General features: G+C 35.7%; 1 protein-coding gene across 4 annotated transcripts in view; it reads left to right on the top strand.

The window, feature by feature from the left end:
• The window catches only part of RTTN (rotatin), an 87938-nt gene extending 72106 nt beyond the window's left edge, over positions 1-15832 (top strand). For 2 of the 4 annotated variants that reach the window (XM_083824246.1, XM_083824247.1), the window contains exons 40-49: positions 238-449; positions 3634-3739; positions 5987-6081; positions 7325-7402; positions 8330-8456; positions 10221-10417; positions 11927-12194; positions 13436-13539; positions 13897-13963; positions 15362-15832. In XM_083824246.1, the coding sequence (XP_083680372.1) occupies positions 238-449; positions 3634-3739; positions 5987-6081; positions 7325-7402; positions 8330-8456; positions 10221-10417; positions 11927-12194; positions 13436-13539; positions 13897-13963; positions 15362-15444 (1337 nt within the window). In that variant the 3' untranslated portion in view covers positions 15445-15832. Of the gene's footprint in view, positions 1-237; positions 450-3633; positions 3740-5986; positions 6082-7324; positions 7403-8329; positions 8457-10220; positions 10418-10537; positions 10630-11926; positions 12195-13435; positions 13540-13896; positions 13964-15361 lie in introns of those variants that run through there. The other 2 variants (XR_014579800.1, XR_014579801.1) reach the window with 2 other exon arrangements.
• Positions 15833-18183: the final 2351 nt, after the last annotated feature.

The raw sequence follows: 18183 nt of genomic DNA, 5'->3' as shown, positions 1-18183 counted from the left end.
ATAATCCAGTTAATGCAGGACGATTAATTCATTCAAACTACTAGAGCAAACTTTTTTCTTAGACTAAGTATCAAAAAGACTTACTGTCAAAATACGTAGAATTTGTAGAATTCCTTATGTAGTACACTAATATAGCAGCTTCTTGGCTAGTACTTTCTTTGATAAGTTTCTGAGTTCTGAAGCATTTAAGTGTTACTTAGAATGAAATATAAAAATCTTTTTTATTTAACCTTTCAGATACCATTTGTGATTGTGTTCATCTGTCAACCACATATCCTGCTTTATTTATGGCTAGTTTACAGTTCCTCTCTGTCCTTTTGAGTGAGGAAGGAAGACGACAGCTCCAAGATAAACAGAGTATATGTCAGAACTCAACTGTTAGCTTTCTTTTAGATCACGTTGGAGGATGTCAAACATCAGTAATTCAACTTACTGAATTAATTATTCAGGTATTTAAAGTTTAATAATGTGATTGTGGGATATATTTTTGCTTTTTTGTACTTTGTTAAAGGAATGTTGTTGTCTAATGAAAAATCAGTTGATTCCAGTTATGAACTGAGACAACTTTCACCTGAGATATCTATTACACTCATTTTTGAAATTCATGTAATAAGTTAGAGAAATTGCAAAGAAGCCACTCCTAGGAAGTTCTTTGGCCATTACTTTTATGCAACAACAGGATGGGATGAAGTCTTATGTAGGGAAGATGATATTTCTTGTATAGAATATATCTGATCAAATACTGATATGGTGTTCTATCTTCCTGTTCTTCCAAAAATTAAATGAGATTTTAAGGTTCAAGCTGTAATTATCCCCATTGTAAATCACAGCATCATTGTTCTTAACAAACTCTTTGTAAAAATTGTGAATCAGAATGAACCAGTAAGCCCTTCAGTTCATTCCCAGATAATGTAAGAGCAATATTGTGCTTAAATACACTTAATATTACTGTATTTTTCCAAACTAGTTTTAAGTCGTCCGGGTAGCATATTTTCATTAAGTCTCTCAGGAACTTGTTGCCTAGCATAATATATATTGGTGACAAGATGTTTTTTAAGATACTCATTCTGAATATTCTCTTTCCTACAGTAATCTCATTATTTTTATTTATACTTTTTTTGTACTGCCCAAAATAACAGTCTGTAAATAAATGGAGGTAAAAATTAAAATCTTCCATTACTTAGCAATAACACAAGTTGTATATGAAATTTATGTCCATCTTCCCTCACATCATCAATTCTGTCTCTGTACTCATTGTCCTTTAAAATATGTGCAGTTTGTCACTGTAACAATAACATTGATCCATGAGTAAACATACTAAAACATTTGCTGAAACTGAAACACTTCCATTTACCAATGCTTTTTATTTATTATTTATTTATTTATTTATTTATTTATTTTATATAGTTCAGTAGTGTTTGACTACAAGACACAAGTTTCATAAAACCTAACGTAACTCTCAATTTCTAGTGTTCTGGAGTCACTTTCTTAACTTTTTTTTATCATCACGTTTAGACCTATTTTGCTATGTAAAATATTGTGTGTTGAGTATGTATCAATTGATACGTGTTTATGATACATAGTATGACCAATATAATGTTGTCTTAGTATCATCTCATCTGCTCTCTTCCTATGGTTGCTGAATTCTTGTAGAATAACCTCAAATAAGAGCTGAAAAGATAACCCATTCTTATATTACATGAAGGGGTATATATCTGCTATGATCCTCAAAAAGAACAGAATTAGGAAAGAAGCAGCTTCAGTTTTCTGAAGAGCAGAGAATATACATTTTAGTTACATTTACTCGTTTATTTTTCACATGGTGGTCATTGAGAAACAGTTGAAATAGGAGGCTATAGTATGTAAAGTAAGCTATTAATATAATCAGTGACGGTAAATATGGTCAAAGAGAAGCACTCAAGCAAATAATTAACTAACATAAAAAAGGATGTGAATGGGAATTTTTAAGCATAATGCCATAATATTAATAAGCTAAAACCACAGGATGTGCTATTTGAAGGTGTCATGAGTTTACATATAGCTGTTTTTTCCACTCATCTAGTAGGTAGTCATCAATTAATTATTAATTATTTGTGTTCCCTATGATTGACATAAATTATCCTTTTTATTATAATCTGCAAATCTTAATTGCAGAGTAAGGAAAATAAAAAAAAAGAATATGCTTCAAAAAAGGATGGACTTTTTGCTAGATTTTAGGGTAAAATTTAGAAAATAGACAAAATGGAAACTTAAAAAATATAAATAAACGTACGTATATATGTATATACACACAAATGTAGTACAACCAAGCATAGTTATTTAATCAGTTCTAACTGACCACATAGTATTTTAATCAAAGGAAAACACCCAAGAGACTGATGGGGAAATACGTTTTGTTGTTTTATTTTTGTTTTGTTTCATTTTTACTTAATGATTATAATATTCATTTAAAAATATATATAAACAAGTAGCAATTTAACAGGCTGAAAGGTTCTGAATGACTAAATCACAGAAGTCCCATGTCCATGCTTTGTTGATCTAATTTTCTGTCAGTTGTCTATATTGAAATGTCTTCTTTTTCAAGTCATTAACATACTAGTCCTTATCTCTTGACATTTTTAGTTCTGTGGTGGCACTGAACACATCAGTAAGTGATAACTCTAGGGAAAACACTGATATTTTATTGCATCTTAAAATTTGACAAATATATTAGGCAATTACTAGTTAGAGGACAGAGGCTAATAAGAGGTTGAATATGTGATGTACGTGTAGCAGTGTAAAATTTAGGTAGTCCTATGGTTAGGTACTTACAAAATTTCTGTCTGAAGTAAGCTTTTATTTGGATGCTGCATTTTAGGCTAACTTCAAAATATATTTTTCCTTTGCCATAATCCAGCATCAGTTCCAACTTTACTATATTCTTCTGATTACAGTATATACCATTTTCATTTACATGGGAAACATATTTTTGGGGAAAATTGCTAGACAGATAAAATTCTCCAGTAGATAATATATAAAGCACAGACAGCTCTCAGTCTTTTTAAATCTCTTGTTATATGACTCCAAATATATTCCTTTGAAAGTATAGAGTTTATATTTACATTATTAGAAATGCAAGGTAATCACAAAGACAAAGATAAGGGGTACAAAAATAAGCTGCCATTTTTATCCTGTTGGAAGAGTATTTTAAAATTATCTGGGTCAATGATATTTTTACTCTAATTTCACTGATACGTAATGTTCCTTCTCATTCTGTTGAAGGGAAGTCAAATTGCACTGAAGTATGTCAGTAAGTTGTCTGTAATAGTATTCCTGAATATTAGAAATGGTCTGTGGAATGCCAGTATCAAGGCTTTAGGAAAGTAGCATGTTAAGAAAAGAATAAAAGGAGTGGGCTCAGAAATATTTTCCCTTTCCATCACTCTCTCATCTCTTTTACGTAGAGAAAATAATGAAACACTTCAATGTAAATAAACTATAAACATGAATGTAGAGAAGGGAGAATTCCAGATAGGAATATAGTGGTGAATCATCAGAATGAGCATATAGACTCTGGTAACATATTTATGTTATGAATACTACTTTTAATGTGATCACTTTTTCATTATGGTGATGAAATTGCTTTATTTGTAGGTCTGTGAAAGGAAATCTTCAAAAGATGTGCTGAAGGAAGTTGCTGTAAGTGCATTGCTGTCTCTGTTGGCTGTCAGTAAAAACGCCCAGAAATGTGCTTTAGAAGGTAAGCATTTAAAAATGTGTGTTAAATGCTTTATAAATCAAATTTCTCAGTTTTTAAATTATAATGTCCTTTGTCAAAATAAAAGACCTAGTTTTCAGAGAAATTTTTTGTATATTTTAATGGAGAAATTTTATTAATAATTAAAACTTTCAGCTACAGATAATATTTTGTTTTGTCCAGTCCAAAAATTCATGGTTAAAATATTGTTATATGTTAGAATGAGAAGTGCTGTGAGCTTTTACAGCTAGCAGCATATCCATCCATTCAAAACTGGAGATGTCTTCACACTAGGAGTGTCTTAAAGAATTCTTCCATTTCTTATTTAACTTTATGCCAATAGAGGTTTGTTGGTGAAGGCATGCCCTGTGTTCTCAGTTCTGTCCATACCTAGACAACAAAATACTTTTTCGGTTTCATTCTTTTGTGCCTCTTTGTTTCTTTCTTCCCATTTTGCAGTTTAAATAGAACCTTCTCTTGCAGTGCAACATCTTCCATGCCTAAGGTTTTTACAGTCATAAAACAAACACCTCTAAAAAGAGACTTTTTGAGTCTACCAGAATGCAGGGGAGACCAGTTAATTTGCATTTCTTTTGTACCGTACATTTAATATCTCTTGATCAGCACAAGTGTGTATTTTGTCCTGGGTGCTTTCTAGTTACTTCTATCTCTCTGTTGGTTTGTTGGTCCTTTAAACCCAGATTGCACTGAAATAGCTTAGCTTAGCTTATATTTAAAGAAGATGTCTTAAGGACTTCTTTTAAATGTACAAATGCAAAGTCCTGCACCCAGAGAGCAGCAACAGTACAGCTTGACTGGGCAACTGAAAAGGACCTTGAGGTCTTGGTAGGCAGCAAGTTGAATGTGAGAAGACTGACAGCATAGCATCTTGAGCTGCAGTAGCAGGAGCACAGAGAGTAAATTAAGGGAAAGTATTATCTCCTTCTACTTAGCACTTGCTAGGCCAAATCAGGAATAATGTATCCAGATTTTTCCCAGTACAAGAAAGATATCATCAAACTGGAGCAAATTCAGTAGGTGGCCACCAAGGTGGTCTGGGTCTGGAGCCTCGGAGGAGAGACTGAGGCAATTGGCTTTGTTAAACCTGAACAAAATGAGGCTGTGAGGGGGACCTAATAGCAACCTGCCAGTAGTATGTATGAGGTTGTGAAGAAGACAGATTTCCACAGTAGTGCATGGTATTGAAAGATGAGAGATAATGGGCGTAAATTGAAATGAAAGAGATTCAGACTGTCCATAAAGCAAATTTTTCAGTTTGAGGGCAGTCAAGTAGTGGAACAGGTTGCCCAGACATATTACATGGCCTCTGTCCTTAAAGATTTTCAAGAGCTAACTGAATGAGGGGCCAAGTAAACCTTGTTTGATAGAGCTGATTGTGCTTTGATCAGGATGTTGGTCTACACGACCTCTGGAGGCTATCCTGTCCAACGTGAATTATCCCATGATGTAATGATCTTGAAATAACTTAAGGAACTCTAGATGCTAATAAATTAACATTTTTCACTTGGAGTCAATTGAACATTTGCTTTTCTTTGTCTCACCTTGGATATAGCAAATCTACTGTGGTGGGGAAAGACTTAAGTGAGATAAATGCATGCCCTAACCTTTTGAAATTTTAGTCTTCTGTGCAGCATTGTTGAAAATAAGCTGAAGAATTGATCTGTTATCCTCTTCTTCCCAATTCATTTTCATATGCTAGCCTAACAGTCTCCATCTTTGACAACTGTCTGTCTTGTTTCAGCGACTTGTAACTAATACAGAGCTAGGAGTATTTTGAAAAAGATCATAAAAAGAATTCGTCAAAAATCACCCTCCCCCTTCCATTTTATCAGTCCCTCCTTTGGACATTCCTCTCACAGGAATGTGTTGCAAGAGGACCTAAATATATTTTTGGTTCTTGAGATCATTCTACTAGACACAATCCATCTCAGAAACTGTAGTAGTTATTTTCTGATATAAAGATAATATACTATAAGTTACAGAATTTGTAGAACTGAATCCTTAAATTTCAATTCAGGAGGGTAACAGCAATCAAGATCATTGCAAGCAAGATATTTTATGTTCCATAATGGCCATTGTCATATTGCCAGATGATGTTAGTAACCCATCCTCTTAGTTTTTTATTATTGTTTTCTTTTCAATAGTTTTGAAACTTCATATTTTAAAGGGTATTTTGAATTCCTTTGATTATGAATGATCTTCTAAATATTAATGATTTTTGTCTTCCAGTTGACCTGGTTGACAATTGTATAGAACAGATGAAACATATTCATGCACAGCTGAATTTGGATTCTCTAAAGCCTGGGAAAGCACAGAGAAAAAAGGTAACACAAAAAAACAAACAAACAAAAACAACTAGCCAAACAAACAAAACCCACCCTGACATAATATGGCACTTCTCAGCCCCTTTTTTTTTTTCATTGACATGGATACTGTTGGTAGCTGTCACAGGTGAGTCAGAGTAAATGACAACTTGTGGTGGTTCTGGATAATAGGGCTTCTTTAAGAGTCCCTGAGTATGGAGCTTTTGCAAACTTGATTATTTCATCAACTTGCTCTCACACCCAGAGTTATGTTCTTGAAGGAATTTTTTGAATTAGCATCTTGTTTATTTAAAAATGAGACACACCACTCATAAATGTGTTTGTAATGATGACGTATATATTTCTTTTGTTTTGACTGTCAACAATTTTACGTGGTATGATTTATAAGTAAGCAGTTTCTTCACCATATTGGAGACTAAGCATGAATCCTACTTTACCTCTTCTTTCCTTTATACTTAATAAAACAGAAATAGTCTTCTGGATTGAACAAGCTTACTGGAATTAGATCATCTTTCAGAAGTGGTTTTGTGTATCAACCTTGTAGAAGTTAGAGGTCAGCCATCATTAGTCTTTTAGTGTCAGAGCAGTACCATGAGGATAGATATTTTGTTCACTTGAATACTTGAATGTCTGTATAGTACCTCACTGTCCAAAGGTCTGTATTTATCTTTGTACTGTTCTTATCAGGTTGGAAACTTTCCTGTGTTAAGGATAGGGAGCTAAGACAGAGGGAATATAAGGATGTGTCGGTCTGACCAAATACAGAGATCTGCAAGATAGAGTTGGTTTATCCTTGTTTTTATCCTTGTTTTATCTTGTTTAGGGAAGAAAAATAGGTTCTTTTAGGAAGTGATTCATCTGACTTTTTTTTTAGATGTCTTCTTTAGGATGGAACAAATCGAACACAGAAAGCATTCCCTCCAATTCTACATTAGTTGTAACAGAAATGGAGCTCTACATTACAGATCTCTGCATTTGGCCTGGTCAGTTCCCCTAGAATTAATGTGAGTTATAAAGAGACAGGAGGAGGTGTCCAAGTAACTTGCTGTAAATGTCTTTAGTATAAGTGTTTTAAGATAGCTGAGATTAATCTGACCTGAAATCAGAACGAAACTCTGTGGAAGATATGTGACCTGAACATTGATACCTTAGATTTGCACTGCTCCATTGAAATATGTTTCCTTCATTGCACAAAATGAATTCTGTTTGTGTTGGTGATCTTCAAGTATTTTTCTCTAAATAGGAGGATAGCCTTAACAAGCAGTTAAGATGTGCTATGCAGCTCCTTAGAAACTGCCTCTTTCAGAATGAAGAATGCAAAGTAAGTAATTCCTTCCAGAAGTGCCCCTCTTGAAGGCATGTGTTAGTCCCCTTTTTGTATACAGAACACCATGTAAATTATGGGCCTGCATCAGACATTTGCTTATCCCTAAGGTTCCCATATATCAGTGCTTTGGCTACACTGATGCAACTTTTCCTTTCTAGAATCAAGAACTTTACCTTTACACAAAGGAAAAAAAATAGATGAGATTATTGTTGAGCATTTTTCCTGTTTTCGTCAAGAATCTGCAGAGACATTTTCTTGAAGGAAAGAAGGACGTTGTTAATAATTGAAGTTTTCTATTATTTGCTCTGTAGAACTGCATTCTTCTATTTCCATGCTTTTTGAGTTCCAGTTAGTTTAATTGGAGTAGAATAAAACTCTAGAATAGGTAGCTCTTCAACAATCACAGCTGGAGTGAATAAATCTTTACTTTTATCTGCATGTCTCTCAGTAATTAAAACATTTTACAGTGGTTCTAGACAAGTTTGGCTTACTGATGTAATTCTCCAGAGCACTAAATTTAATTGCTAGCAAATAATATTCAGTAACCATATATTACGAAGCTGAACTGAAACAAAAATATGGATATATACCTGAGAACTTGCTGCCAAAATATTTTAATACTAAGAGATGCTATAATACTATATGGTTTATAAAGTGTAAGCATATATATCACTAAAAATAATTTCAAGGTATTCACTGAAGAAGTTGAAGTATGAACAACTGAACAATATAAATGCTATAAATGTCTTGTTGGAATCATGGACCTTTCATTAATGTTGTGGGGTTTTGCTTCTCTCTGTTCAGTCCTTTAAACCAAACTAATGGGACTCAACAAGATAAAAAGAATGCTTTTCTCACTTTGTTTATACTTCAAAGTATTTAATAATATAGTAGTTTTCATTCTTCCTCATGTTCTCATAGATGGCAGCACTCAAAGTTCATCTTGTTCCTGTTCTGAATTTGCTATGGCCATGGTTTTTAATAGATGACTCATCAATGGAAATTGCTCTGCATTTGCTTTGTGTCTACACTGCAAACTATCCTGCAGGTATGAGAGTCATTCTGTGATGTAATACATCAACATATTTTGAAAGAATAATTAGGATAGCATTAAAAAAAAAAAAGAAAAAAGCATAAAAGGAAAAGAATGTCAATTTGTCAATTTCTACCATAACAGCAGAGTATAAAAGCACTGGTCTGGTCCATCAAAGTACATCAACAGTTTTGATTTTAATACATTCAAGACTTTTGCTCAGATCCCATTTCACTCTGTTGGTTTTAACAAGAATATAATTGTGTTAAAGTATTAAATAACATTTAATTCAAACCATATTTGAGGGTTACTCTGAAAGTCCTACCAAACTGAATAGTATACTGTAGAAATACAACTTTGGGAATTGTATCGTAGAGAACAGTATATCAGTACTTTATACGCTTTGTATCTAAGCCCTTATTGAGAAGATTCTGGTTTTGAATTATTCAAAATTCTAATTTAATTCCATGTTATATTTCTTCTATTTATATATTGGGCTCAGTTAACTTGTGTTTGATGAAAGTATATTTTGTGTAAAGATTTTTTTCTTCATTTGAGGAAATTCTCAGAGTAATTATCCCCGCTACTAGAAGCCTCATTCCATATCCTGGTTTATTGACTCAGATAACAATTTGCTTGTGGCTTGAAGAGAGCCATATAAATATGTTGTTTTCTCCCTATCAACACACCTTTAAGAATTAGCTTAGTTAAAATATACTAACTGAACGTATCTGAACATTTTTATATTCTTTTTAAGTTAATGTCTCCAGACCTCAAATCAGTTTGTAATGTATTTTTTCATAATGAGGTATTGGTTTTTTTTTTTTAATATGGATTTAAGAAATACATGCATATAATAGCCACCCACAGGATATAGATTTAAAAGCAGGGAATATAAGGCTCTGTGATATACCAGAAATCAAGCTTAAAGTTCTGATGGTCTTTCTTGTTCCTCTGCCTCTGGGTGGTATTTGTATTCTTCTTGCTAATAAGGTTTTGGATAAATAATGTTTTCTCTTTCTGTTCATAGTTGTTGATTTTTGAGGTGACCCAAACTTACTCATCTACTTTGAGCTGATTAACTGCTTTCCCTTAGTGCAGTCAAATAAATGATGCAGATGTTTGTAATGGTTAAAGACTGTTTTGTTTTTATTTACTTTTGCCATGTAAATAATTAACCACAGTTGCAGTTGGCAAATACCACTAAATTAAAATGTATACATGCACATTCATGCATAAACATTGTATTGGCAACTTACTTGTTCCCTGCTGCTGTGCTAATTTGAGCTTGTAGTCCTGTAGCATAGTATTTTGCTTGGTACTGTGGTACAAAGTAATGGTAGCTGCGGACAACACTCATTTCTCAGAAAAGTACTTTAAGAAAATAAAAGTTTCAGAGTATACAGACGCGATTTGTGAACCAGTTTCAGAAGGTCACTTTGGATTCTTATGTCACATAATTTTTTAATGCCTTGGATATAATGTACCAGGATACATTCCGAGACAGAACAATGGCTTTTTTTAACAGCAGAATAAACTCTTAGATTCTAGAACAGTAGACTGCTATTCCTGTAAAGTGCTCCATTTGAGTCACTTTTCTATTCAAAGCACATCCCATTGACTTCACTATGGTTCAAAGGAATTAAAAAACAAAACAAAAAACCACTCCTTTTAAAAGTCACAGCTTGATCTTTGAGCTGTTAAGCCACTCTTTAGATAGCTTTTTTTTTTTAATGTATATGTACATTCCTCATCTGATAAATGTTTAATTTCCTTAAGGTTGTACTTCACTTTGTTGGGTCAGTGGTGGACAGTCATCACTTTCTGTACGAAGTGCAGCTGGCAGTTCATTAATGTATAACATCTTGAAATTGGCTTCCCAAGTATCAAATGATAACAGCCCATTTCAGCAGGTGCTCTTCAGTCTTCTTTCTAACCTTGCTTTGTCTCATGACTGTAAAGGCATTATTCAGAAGGTACGTAATATTTACTGATTTTTCACAATGTCATATATGCACTTTCTTTTTCTTAATAAACCCTCATACTTCAATATGGAGTGTCTTGTGATCAAAGCTAAACTGTCCCATCTCTTTCAGCCTTTCCCCATATGTGACATGCTCTAGTCCCTTAATCGTCTTTGTGGCCCATTGTTGGACTCTCCAGTATGCTCATGTCTCTCATGTGCTGGGTAAGGGGCAGAATTGGTACTCCAGCCTCACAATTACTGACTAGAGTGAAAGGATCACCTCTCCACCTGCTGGAAATACGTTGCCTAATGTAGCCCAGTATACCTTTAGCCTTCTTTGTGGAAAGGGCGCATTGCTGACTCATAGGATCATAGAATCGTTAAGGTCCAAGATCATCTAGTCCAACCATCCCCCTACCACCAATATTGCCCACTAAACCATGTCCCTAAGCATCACATCCAACCTTTTCTTAAACCCCCCCTGGGGACAGTGACTCCACCACCTCCCTGGGCAACCCATTCGAATGCCTAACCGCTCTTACTGAGAATAAGTTTCGCCTAATTTCCAACCTGAACTTCCCCTGGCACAACTTTGAGTCCATTCTGTCTAGTCCTATCTCTAGTAATCTGCAAGAAGAGGTCGACCCCCAGCTCCCCACACCTTCCTTTCAGGTACTTGTAGAGAGTGATAAGGTCTCCCCTGAGCCTCTTCTCCAGACTAAACAACCCCAGTTCCCTTAGCTGTTCCTCATAGGACTTGTGTTCCAGGCCCTTCACCAGCTTCGTAGCCCTTCTCTGGACACGTCCAGAGCCTCGATGTCTTTCATGTTCAGCTTGGTGTCCACCAGGACTCCCAGGTCCTTTTCTGCAAAGCTGCTTTTCAGCTGGATGGCCCCCAGCACGTACTGGGTTTGTTCCTCCCTACATTCTTCTCCTTGTTGAACTTTGAGATACTTGTCAGCCCATTACTCCAGCTTGTTGAGGTCCCCCTGGATGTCGATATGGCCCCCTGGCATATCAGACATTCCTCCGAATGCCCCCTCATTGTCTATGAAGGGGAGGATACTATACATTTAACACTTGTTCATATAAGTAAGGAATCAAGAACACATTAGATAAATACTGCATTGATTCAGTTAAATTGCTTCTGGCTCGTTTGGGGGCAAAAACAGTAAGCAGAAAGTAAAATGCTTATGTAGTGGTGGAAATTGTACTTCAAATACATGTATTGTGTTGGTCCAACTTTTAAGTATCTACTACATAAATGATTACATATACCATATTAACTTTTTAACCAAGATGTGGATTCTTTAAAGTATAAAGTTATATATAAAACAATATATAACACATACATGTTTATATATATTAAAATGTTTATATATTTATATATAAATAAAACTATATAAATAAAAACATTAGTACTAGGTTTTGATCAAGCATACAGATTGGAAGGTCAAACATTAGTGAAGAAACCATGGAATACTATATATCCTAATATCTTTTTTCTTCCTTCTGACAGAGTAACTTCCTGCAGAACTTTTTGTCCCTTTCATTACCAAAAGGAAGTCATAAAAATCCTAGTAACATATGTATTCTTTGGCTAAAGCTGCTACTGAACATATCTTTTGGAGAAGATGGACAGCAAATGATTATGAAGATAAATGGTTTTATAGAACAGATCGTGGAAATGTGTAAAAACAAACACAAGAATAGCCAATATATAGCACTACTTATTCTACATAACATTTGTTTTAGTCCAGCAAATAAACCCAAAATATTAGCTAATGGTAAGTGCCTAAAGGGTATTTAAGCTATTAGAAAATGTTATATCTTCAAAAATACCATGTTTTCATTGTAATTTGTGTTGCTGACCAAGAACTTTATAGAAATGCCTTTCTAAATAATATTAAAATGATTTTCATAGAAGTTCTTATAGAACTGCTATTTTTGTCAGAAATACTCTTAAAAATAAGAATTTGTAACAAAAAGAAAAGCAAAACAGATTTAAAAAATATCATGAGACTGAACATTTGAATATAGTAATACAACATGAATTAAAGTATTTTTACAGTTAACAGTTATTTTTACAATTAAAGTATTTTTACAGTTTTCTCAAACAGCTAGTTTTTTAGAGGGAGATTCCATGTGTCATTGTCTGAAACAATGTATAATTATTTTTAAATATTTCTACCATGGGTTTTCATAACTTTGTTGGACAAAACCGTATTAGTTCCTGCAAATCATGGCTGTTGAGACAAACTTTTTTGTTTTGGCATGTGCTGAAACTGTTTATAATAATGGCGAAGTTATGATCATGACGTATATGTTTAATGTAACAACATGGACAGAACTTTTCTCAGTTGCTTGTAAAGAGCATGTTTCTTTCTCCCATTTAATTGCAGAGAGAATGCTTCTGTCTTCCTTATAACTACTCAGCAGGTCTTTTATAGTGTCCATCCTTGTCATTTTTTCCCCTGCAATGCTGATTTGCTGCCTTAATTAAGCGTACATTATTCACATACATTATCTGTGAATTTTGTGAAGTGAACAATCTGACTTGAAGAGACTTGAAGGTTTCAGAGTCAGGCTAGAATATTAAGGTGCCTACTGTAGGGTTAAAATATTTCTCATCAGTTAGAAATCACCTATGTAGTAATTACTACGGAAAATAGAAACATCTTAATTTCTATCCTGATATGGCTCAAGTTGTGGATACTGGGAGTTATAAAAAGGTTTTATGGCTTCCTCAGTTCCAGTGCATATCTGATGGCTGTGCATAACGTGTGCATGTTTTATTACCAATTGCTTATTTTTTAGCATTGTTTTTGTTTTTGTGTTTTTAAACACTAATTTCAATTTTGTGAGCATATTTAAATTTAATCAGTCTGATAATATAACTTTAATTCTTCTGCCATACCAATACTTGTCATAGAAATAAGTGCTCTCCAAGGATAAAAATACAGAGATGTGTATATTTGATGATATTTTCTAGACGAGGGTTGTTTTTGTTTTGTTTTTATCTCATTAGATAAGGCTATTGCAGTGCTGTCTACCTGTTTGGAAAGTGATAGTGAAGCAGTTCAGAGAATAGGAGCAGCTTCACTTTGGGCTTTGCTTCACAACTATCAGAAGGTTAGTATTTGAGAAATACTTGAAAAAATGTAATCTTACTGTTATACATGGCAACCTTGAAATAAAGAAAAAATAAAGCTTACACCAGCAATTCCATTTTCTTATGTTAATAACATAGGTGCTTGGGCTGGGGGGTTGAACAACATAATAAGTAACTTGTCCTGTGTGATTTCAGACTGCTTACATAAATGCATTCTGGATGATGACAAAGTCATTTGCTAATTCTAAAATTCCAGCATTTCATATTCTTAATTACTGTCATTTTCTAGTTGAAAACAAAGGAGTTAACTTTGCTGTTAAAGTGTTAACATGGGGGGGAAAAATCAAGTCATTTTATTTTGTTTGTGTGTGCTGCAGGCAAAAGTGACTCTGAAGAATCCATCAATAAGGAGAAAAATAGATGAGGCTTATTCTGTAGTGAAGAGTAAGTTTAAATTTCGACTAATGTCAATTATGTATTTTTCCATCAAGTAACTCACTAATGCATTTTAATTTATATCTTCATGACTTTTTTTTTTGTTTTCCTATAAGATTTTGAGGGGATACTTTCATCTCTAAAATCATGAGTACAGATGATTTTTAGCTAGGCATCTTTCAAGTACAGATATAGTAAAATGGTTAACAAATTTTAAATTTTAAATCTCAGGTTAGTTTGTAAGAACAGGTCTGATTTGGTTTGCAGCAAAATGCTTTCTTCGTTACATGCGATGCTTCTTTGTTAGTTCTTAAACTTTAGTGAAAAGAAAGTCTTCATCTAGCATATACTTTGCTTAACAGTTCTCAAATTGACTTGATTCAGCTACATAGATAAGGGATCAGAACAGATCATTGTGCCAGTCTTAAAATACTGTACCATGAGTTAGTTGAAAGCTTGAGTATTTTCCTCAAGTAACTGAAGATAACTATAGTTTGAATAGCTTTTATATGATAGATTGCTATCTTCAGCTCAAGAGCATTCATTTTGAAATGATTTTCAAACATTGGTCTGGCGTTGCAGCTTTAGTAGGTAATAATCACATCAGGCTCTGATCTTAGAAACACATGCAAAGTTTCATTTTGAGCCAATGTTTTCCTACTGATTTCATTTGCTCTATATTCCTAATCAAATAGGTTCATCAGTGCAGAGGCTTGTAATACCAAGTTCCCATAGTATTTTGCAAGACAGAATTGTCATAAAATTTCTGCTTACATTGAGCACTACTTGACAGTATCATAATAAGTAGATCATAGAACAGATCATGATAGTTCGTCCTATGCTATTGTAATCCATTGATTTCATCATTGTGCCATTTCAAATTCATCCTTCACTAAGTCAACCATCAATATACATGCAATATATGTATGTGCAATATCAATAATATAATGCAATGTTTCATATACCAAAATGGTTTAAAATGGTATAAAAATGGCTAAAATGGTAGATTGTTCTTCTAAGTACAAATGAATAAATTTTTCAACATGCCTTTTGGTCTTTTTCATTTCATACTTTGCCTTTCCCAAGGACAAGTTTTAGCAAAAACAGGGGATTACCTTATTGTAACACAGAAGAATCAAAAGGCATTTTTCACTTTTTTTTGTTACAACTGAATGAGGTCTTGGAAATGTCGTTAATTACAGCCTTTTAAAAGCAAACAACAACAACAACAAACAGACTTTGCAACATAAAGTACTTTTACTAAATTTTCTACTCATAACATAGTGGATATACTTATAAAATACGATGAATTCTAGCAAGGTGTTTGATATGATCTTTGAAAAAAAAATCATTTCATATTCAGAATCAGTGAGAAGTTCACATCTTGTTTTTTTTCCTTTTTTTTAGCTACTCCACAGCCAGAAGGGAATGAGCTAAATGCCTACTACTTAAAATGCTTAGAGAATGTTGTGCAGCTTCTTGATTGTTAATGATTATCAGATGAATTCTTATCTTGAAATTGGACAGATTACTCAATGGGAGCCTGAAATTTAAAGAAAAGACTTCTAATTCATGGATTTATGGAAGTAGCATGCATGCTATGGAAGAAATTTATGAAGTCTTTGAAGAAGGAGTTGATCACCTTGAACCAAAGAAGTTGCACTAGTTGTGGCTCAGACTGTTTGTATTCTAATCCCAGTTGGGAAGTTATAATGATGCTGCTATGTAAAGTATGTACACAGGAGAATGAATGTACAGAGGAAAAAGATGTGAAAAATCAGTAATCTTCTTAAATTATGCATTGAAATTGTTACTGTAAATTATTAGAATTGTGGTTTCAGTTTGGTCTGAATAAAGTTTTGTTTGTTTTTTAATTCACATCAGCATATGGTGTTGGTGGATCATAACTTGTAATGTTGCAGATAAGCACAGTGGAAATATACTTAGATTTAAGAACTTGTAGTGTTGGCAGTCATGTTGTGTTATGCCTGTTAGGTATAGAACAGCAACATGTGAGTTTTAGTTTTGAAGGAGCTTTCAGTTAAAATTGTTGCATTTTTTTAATGCTAACAATTTAAAAAAAAAACAACTCCCACTTACTGATACTGCAAGTGACAGGTATGTTAACAACCAGTTTATTCAGTTTGAGATATGTGCATCAGTTTTAGTTACAACATCATAGAAAATAGAAAATATTGAAACAAAATCTTTTACTTTCCATTTCCTAAACCCTCCAAAAACTTTTCCTTTAGGAAAAAATAAATAATAACAAAAAACAATATGTTATCCAGGCCTGTGCTTTCTTTGATCTGCTACTATGTAACTATGGTCACAAGTTTTTCAGTATTATTTACTAAATGAGTTTGAGGGAAATACACTTTAATTAATGCCTGAACACAGGACAGTTTTGTAGAACATACTTCTGAAATATTTGCAGAGTGTTTATAGATTTCCCTGAAGACATACAGTTTTATTTTAAGTCAGGGACAGACAGAAGTGAGCAAATAGCAAATCTTTGGTAATGTCTCTAAAAGTGTTGTAGCAATGCCATGTTTATGTGTCACTAGCATTTTCACAGATTCACAGATTCACAGATTTCTCTAGGTTGGAAGAGACCTCAAGATCATCGAGTCCAACCTCCGACCTAACACTAAGTACTCCACTAAACCATATCCCTAAGCTCTACATCTAAACGTCTTTTAAAGACCTCCAGGGATGGTGACTCCACCACCTCCCTGGGCAGCCCGTTCCAATACATAATAACCCTTTCAGTAAAGAAGTACTTCCTAACATCCAACCTAAAACTCCCCTGTCGCAACTTTAGCCCATTCCCCCTCGTCCTGTCACTAGGCACGTGGGAGAATAGACCAACCCCCACCTCTCTACAGCCTCCTTTAAGGTAACTGTAGAGAGCGATGAGGTCGCCCCTGAGCCTCCTCTTCTCCAGGCTGAACAAGCCCAGCTCCCTCAGCCGCTCCTCGTAAGACTTGTTCTCCAGACCCCTCACCAGCTTGGTCGCCCTTCTCTGGACTCGCTCGAGCACGTCCATGTCCTTCCTGTAGCGAGGGGCCCAAAACTGAACACAGTACTCGAGGTGCGGCCTCACCAGAGCCGAGTACAGGGGCACAATCACTTCCCTCGACCTGCTGGCCACACTGCTTCTTATACAGGCCAGGATGCCGTTGGCCTTCTTGGCCACCTGAGCACACTGCTGGCTCATATTCAGCCGACTATCCACCAATACTCCCAGGTCCTTCTCGGCCAGGCAGCTTTCCAGCCACTCATCTCCCAGCCTGTAGCTCTGCTTGGGGTTGTTGCAGCCCAGGTGCAGGACCCGGCACTTGGCCTTGTTGAACTTCATGCAGTTGACCTCAGCCCATCGCTCCAGCCTATCCAGATCCTCCTGCAGAGCCTTCCTGCCCTCGAGCAGATCGACACACGCACTTAGCTTGGTGTCATCTGCAAACTTACTGAGGGTGCACTGGACGCCCTCATCCAGATCATCGATAAAGATATTAAAGAGGACCGGCCCCAGTACCGAGCCCTGGGGGACTCCACTAGTGACCGGCCTCCAACTGGATTTGACTCCATTCACCACAACTCTCTGGGCCCGGCCATCCAGCCAGTTTCTAACCCAGCGAAGCGTACGCCAGTCCAAGCCCCGAGCAGCCAGTTTCTTGAGGAGAATGTTGTGGGGAACGGTGTCAAAAGCCTTACTGAGGTCAAGGTAGACCACATCCACAGCCTTTCCCTCATCCACCAAGCGCGTCACTTGGTCATAGAAGGAGATCAGGTTCGTCAAGCAGGACCTGCCTTTCATAAACCCATGCTGACTGGGCCTGATCGCCTGCTCGCCCTGCAAGTGCCGCATGATGACCCTCAAGATAATCTGCTCCATGAGCTTCCCCGGCACTGAGGTCAAACTGACAGGCCTATAGTTCCCCGGGTCTGCCCTCCGGCCCTTCTTATAGATGGGCGTCACATTGGCTAGCCGCCAGTCAACCGGGACCTCCCCCGATAGCCAGGACTGCCGATAAATGATGGAAAGCGGCTCGGCCAGCTCCTCCGCCAGTTCTCTCAGTACCCTTGGGTGGATCCCATCCGGCCCCATCGACTTGCGCACATCCAAGCTCCGTAGCAGGTCGCCAACCATTTCCTCATGGATAGCGAAGGCCACATCCTGCTCCCCATCCCCTTCCACCAGCTCAGGGCACTGGGTGTCCGGAGAA

This window comes from Anser anser, assembly GCF_964211835.1.
Source record: "Anser anser genome assembly, chromosome: 2".
Lineage (NCBI taxonomy): Eukaryota > Metazoa > Chordata > Aves > Anseriformes > Anatidae > Anser > Anser anser.
The sequence above is the reverse complement of the archived record's forward strand: the minus strand, read 5'-3'. Positions and strand labels throughout refer to the sequence as shown.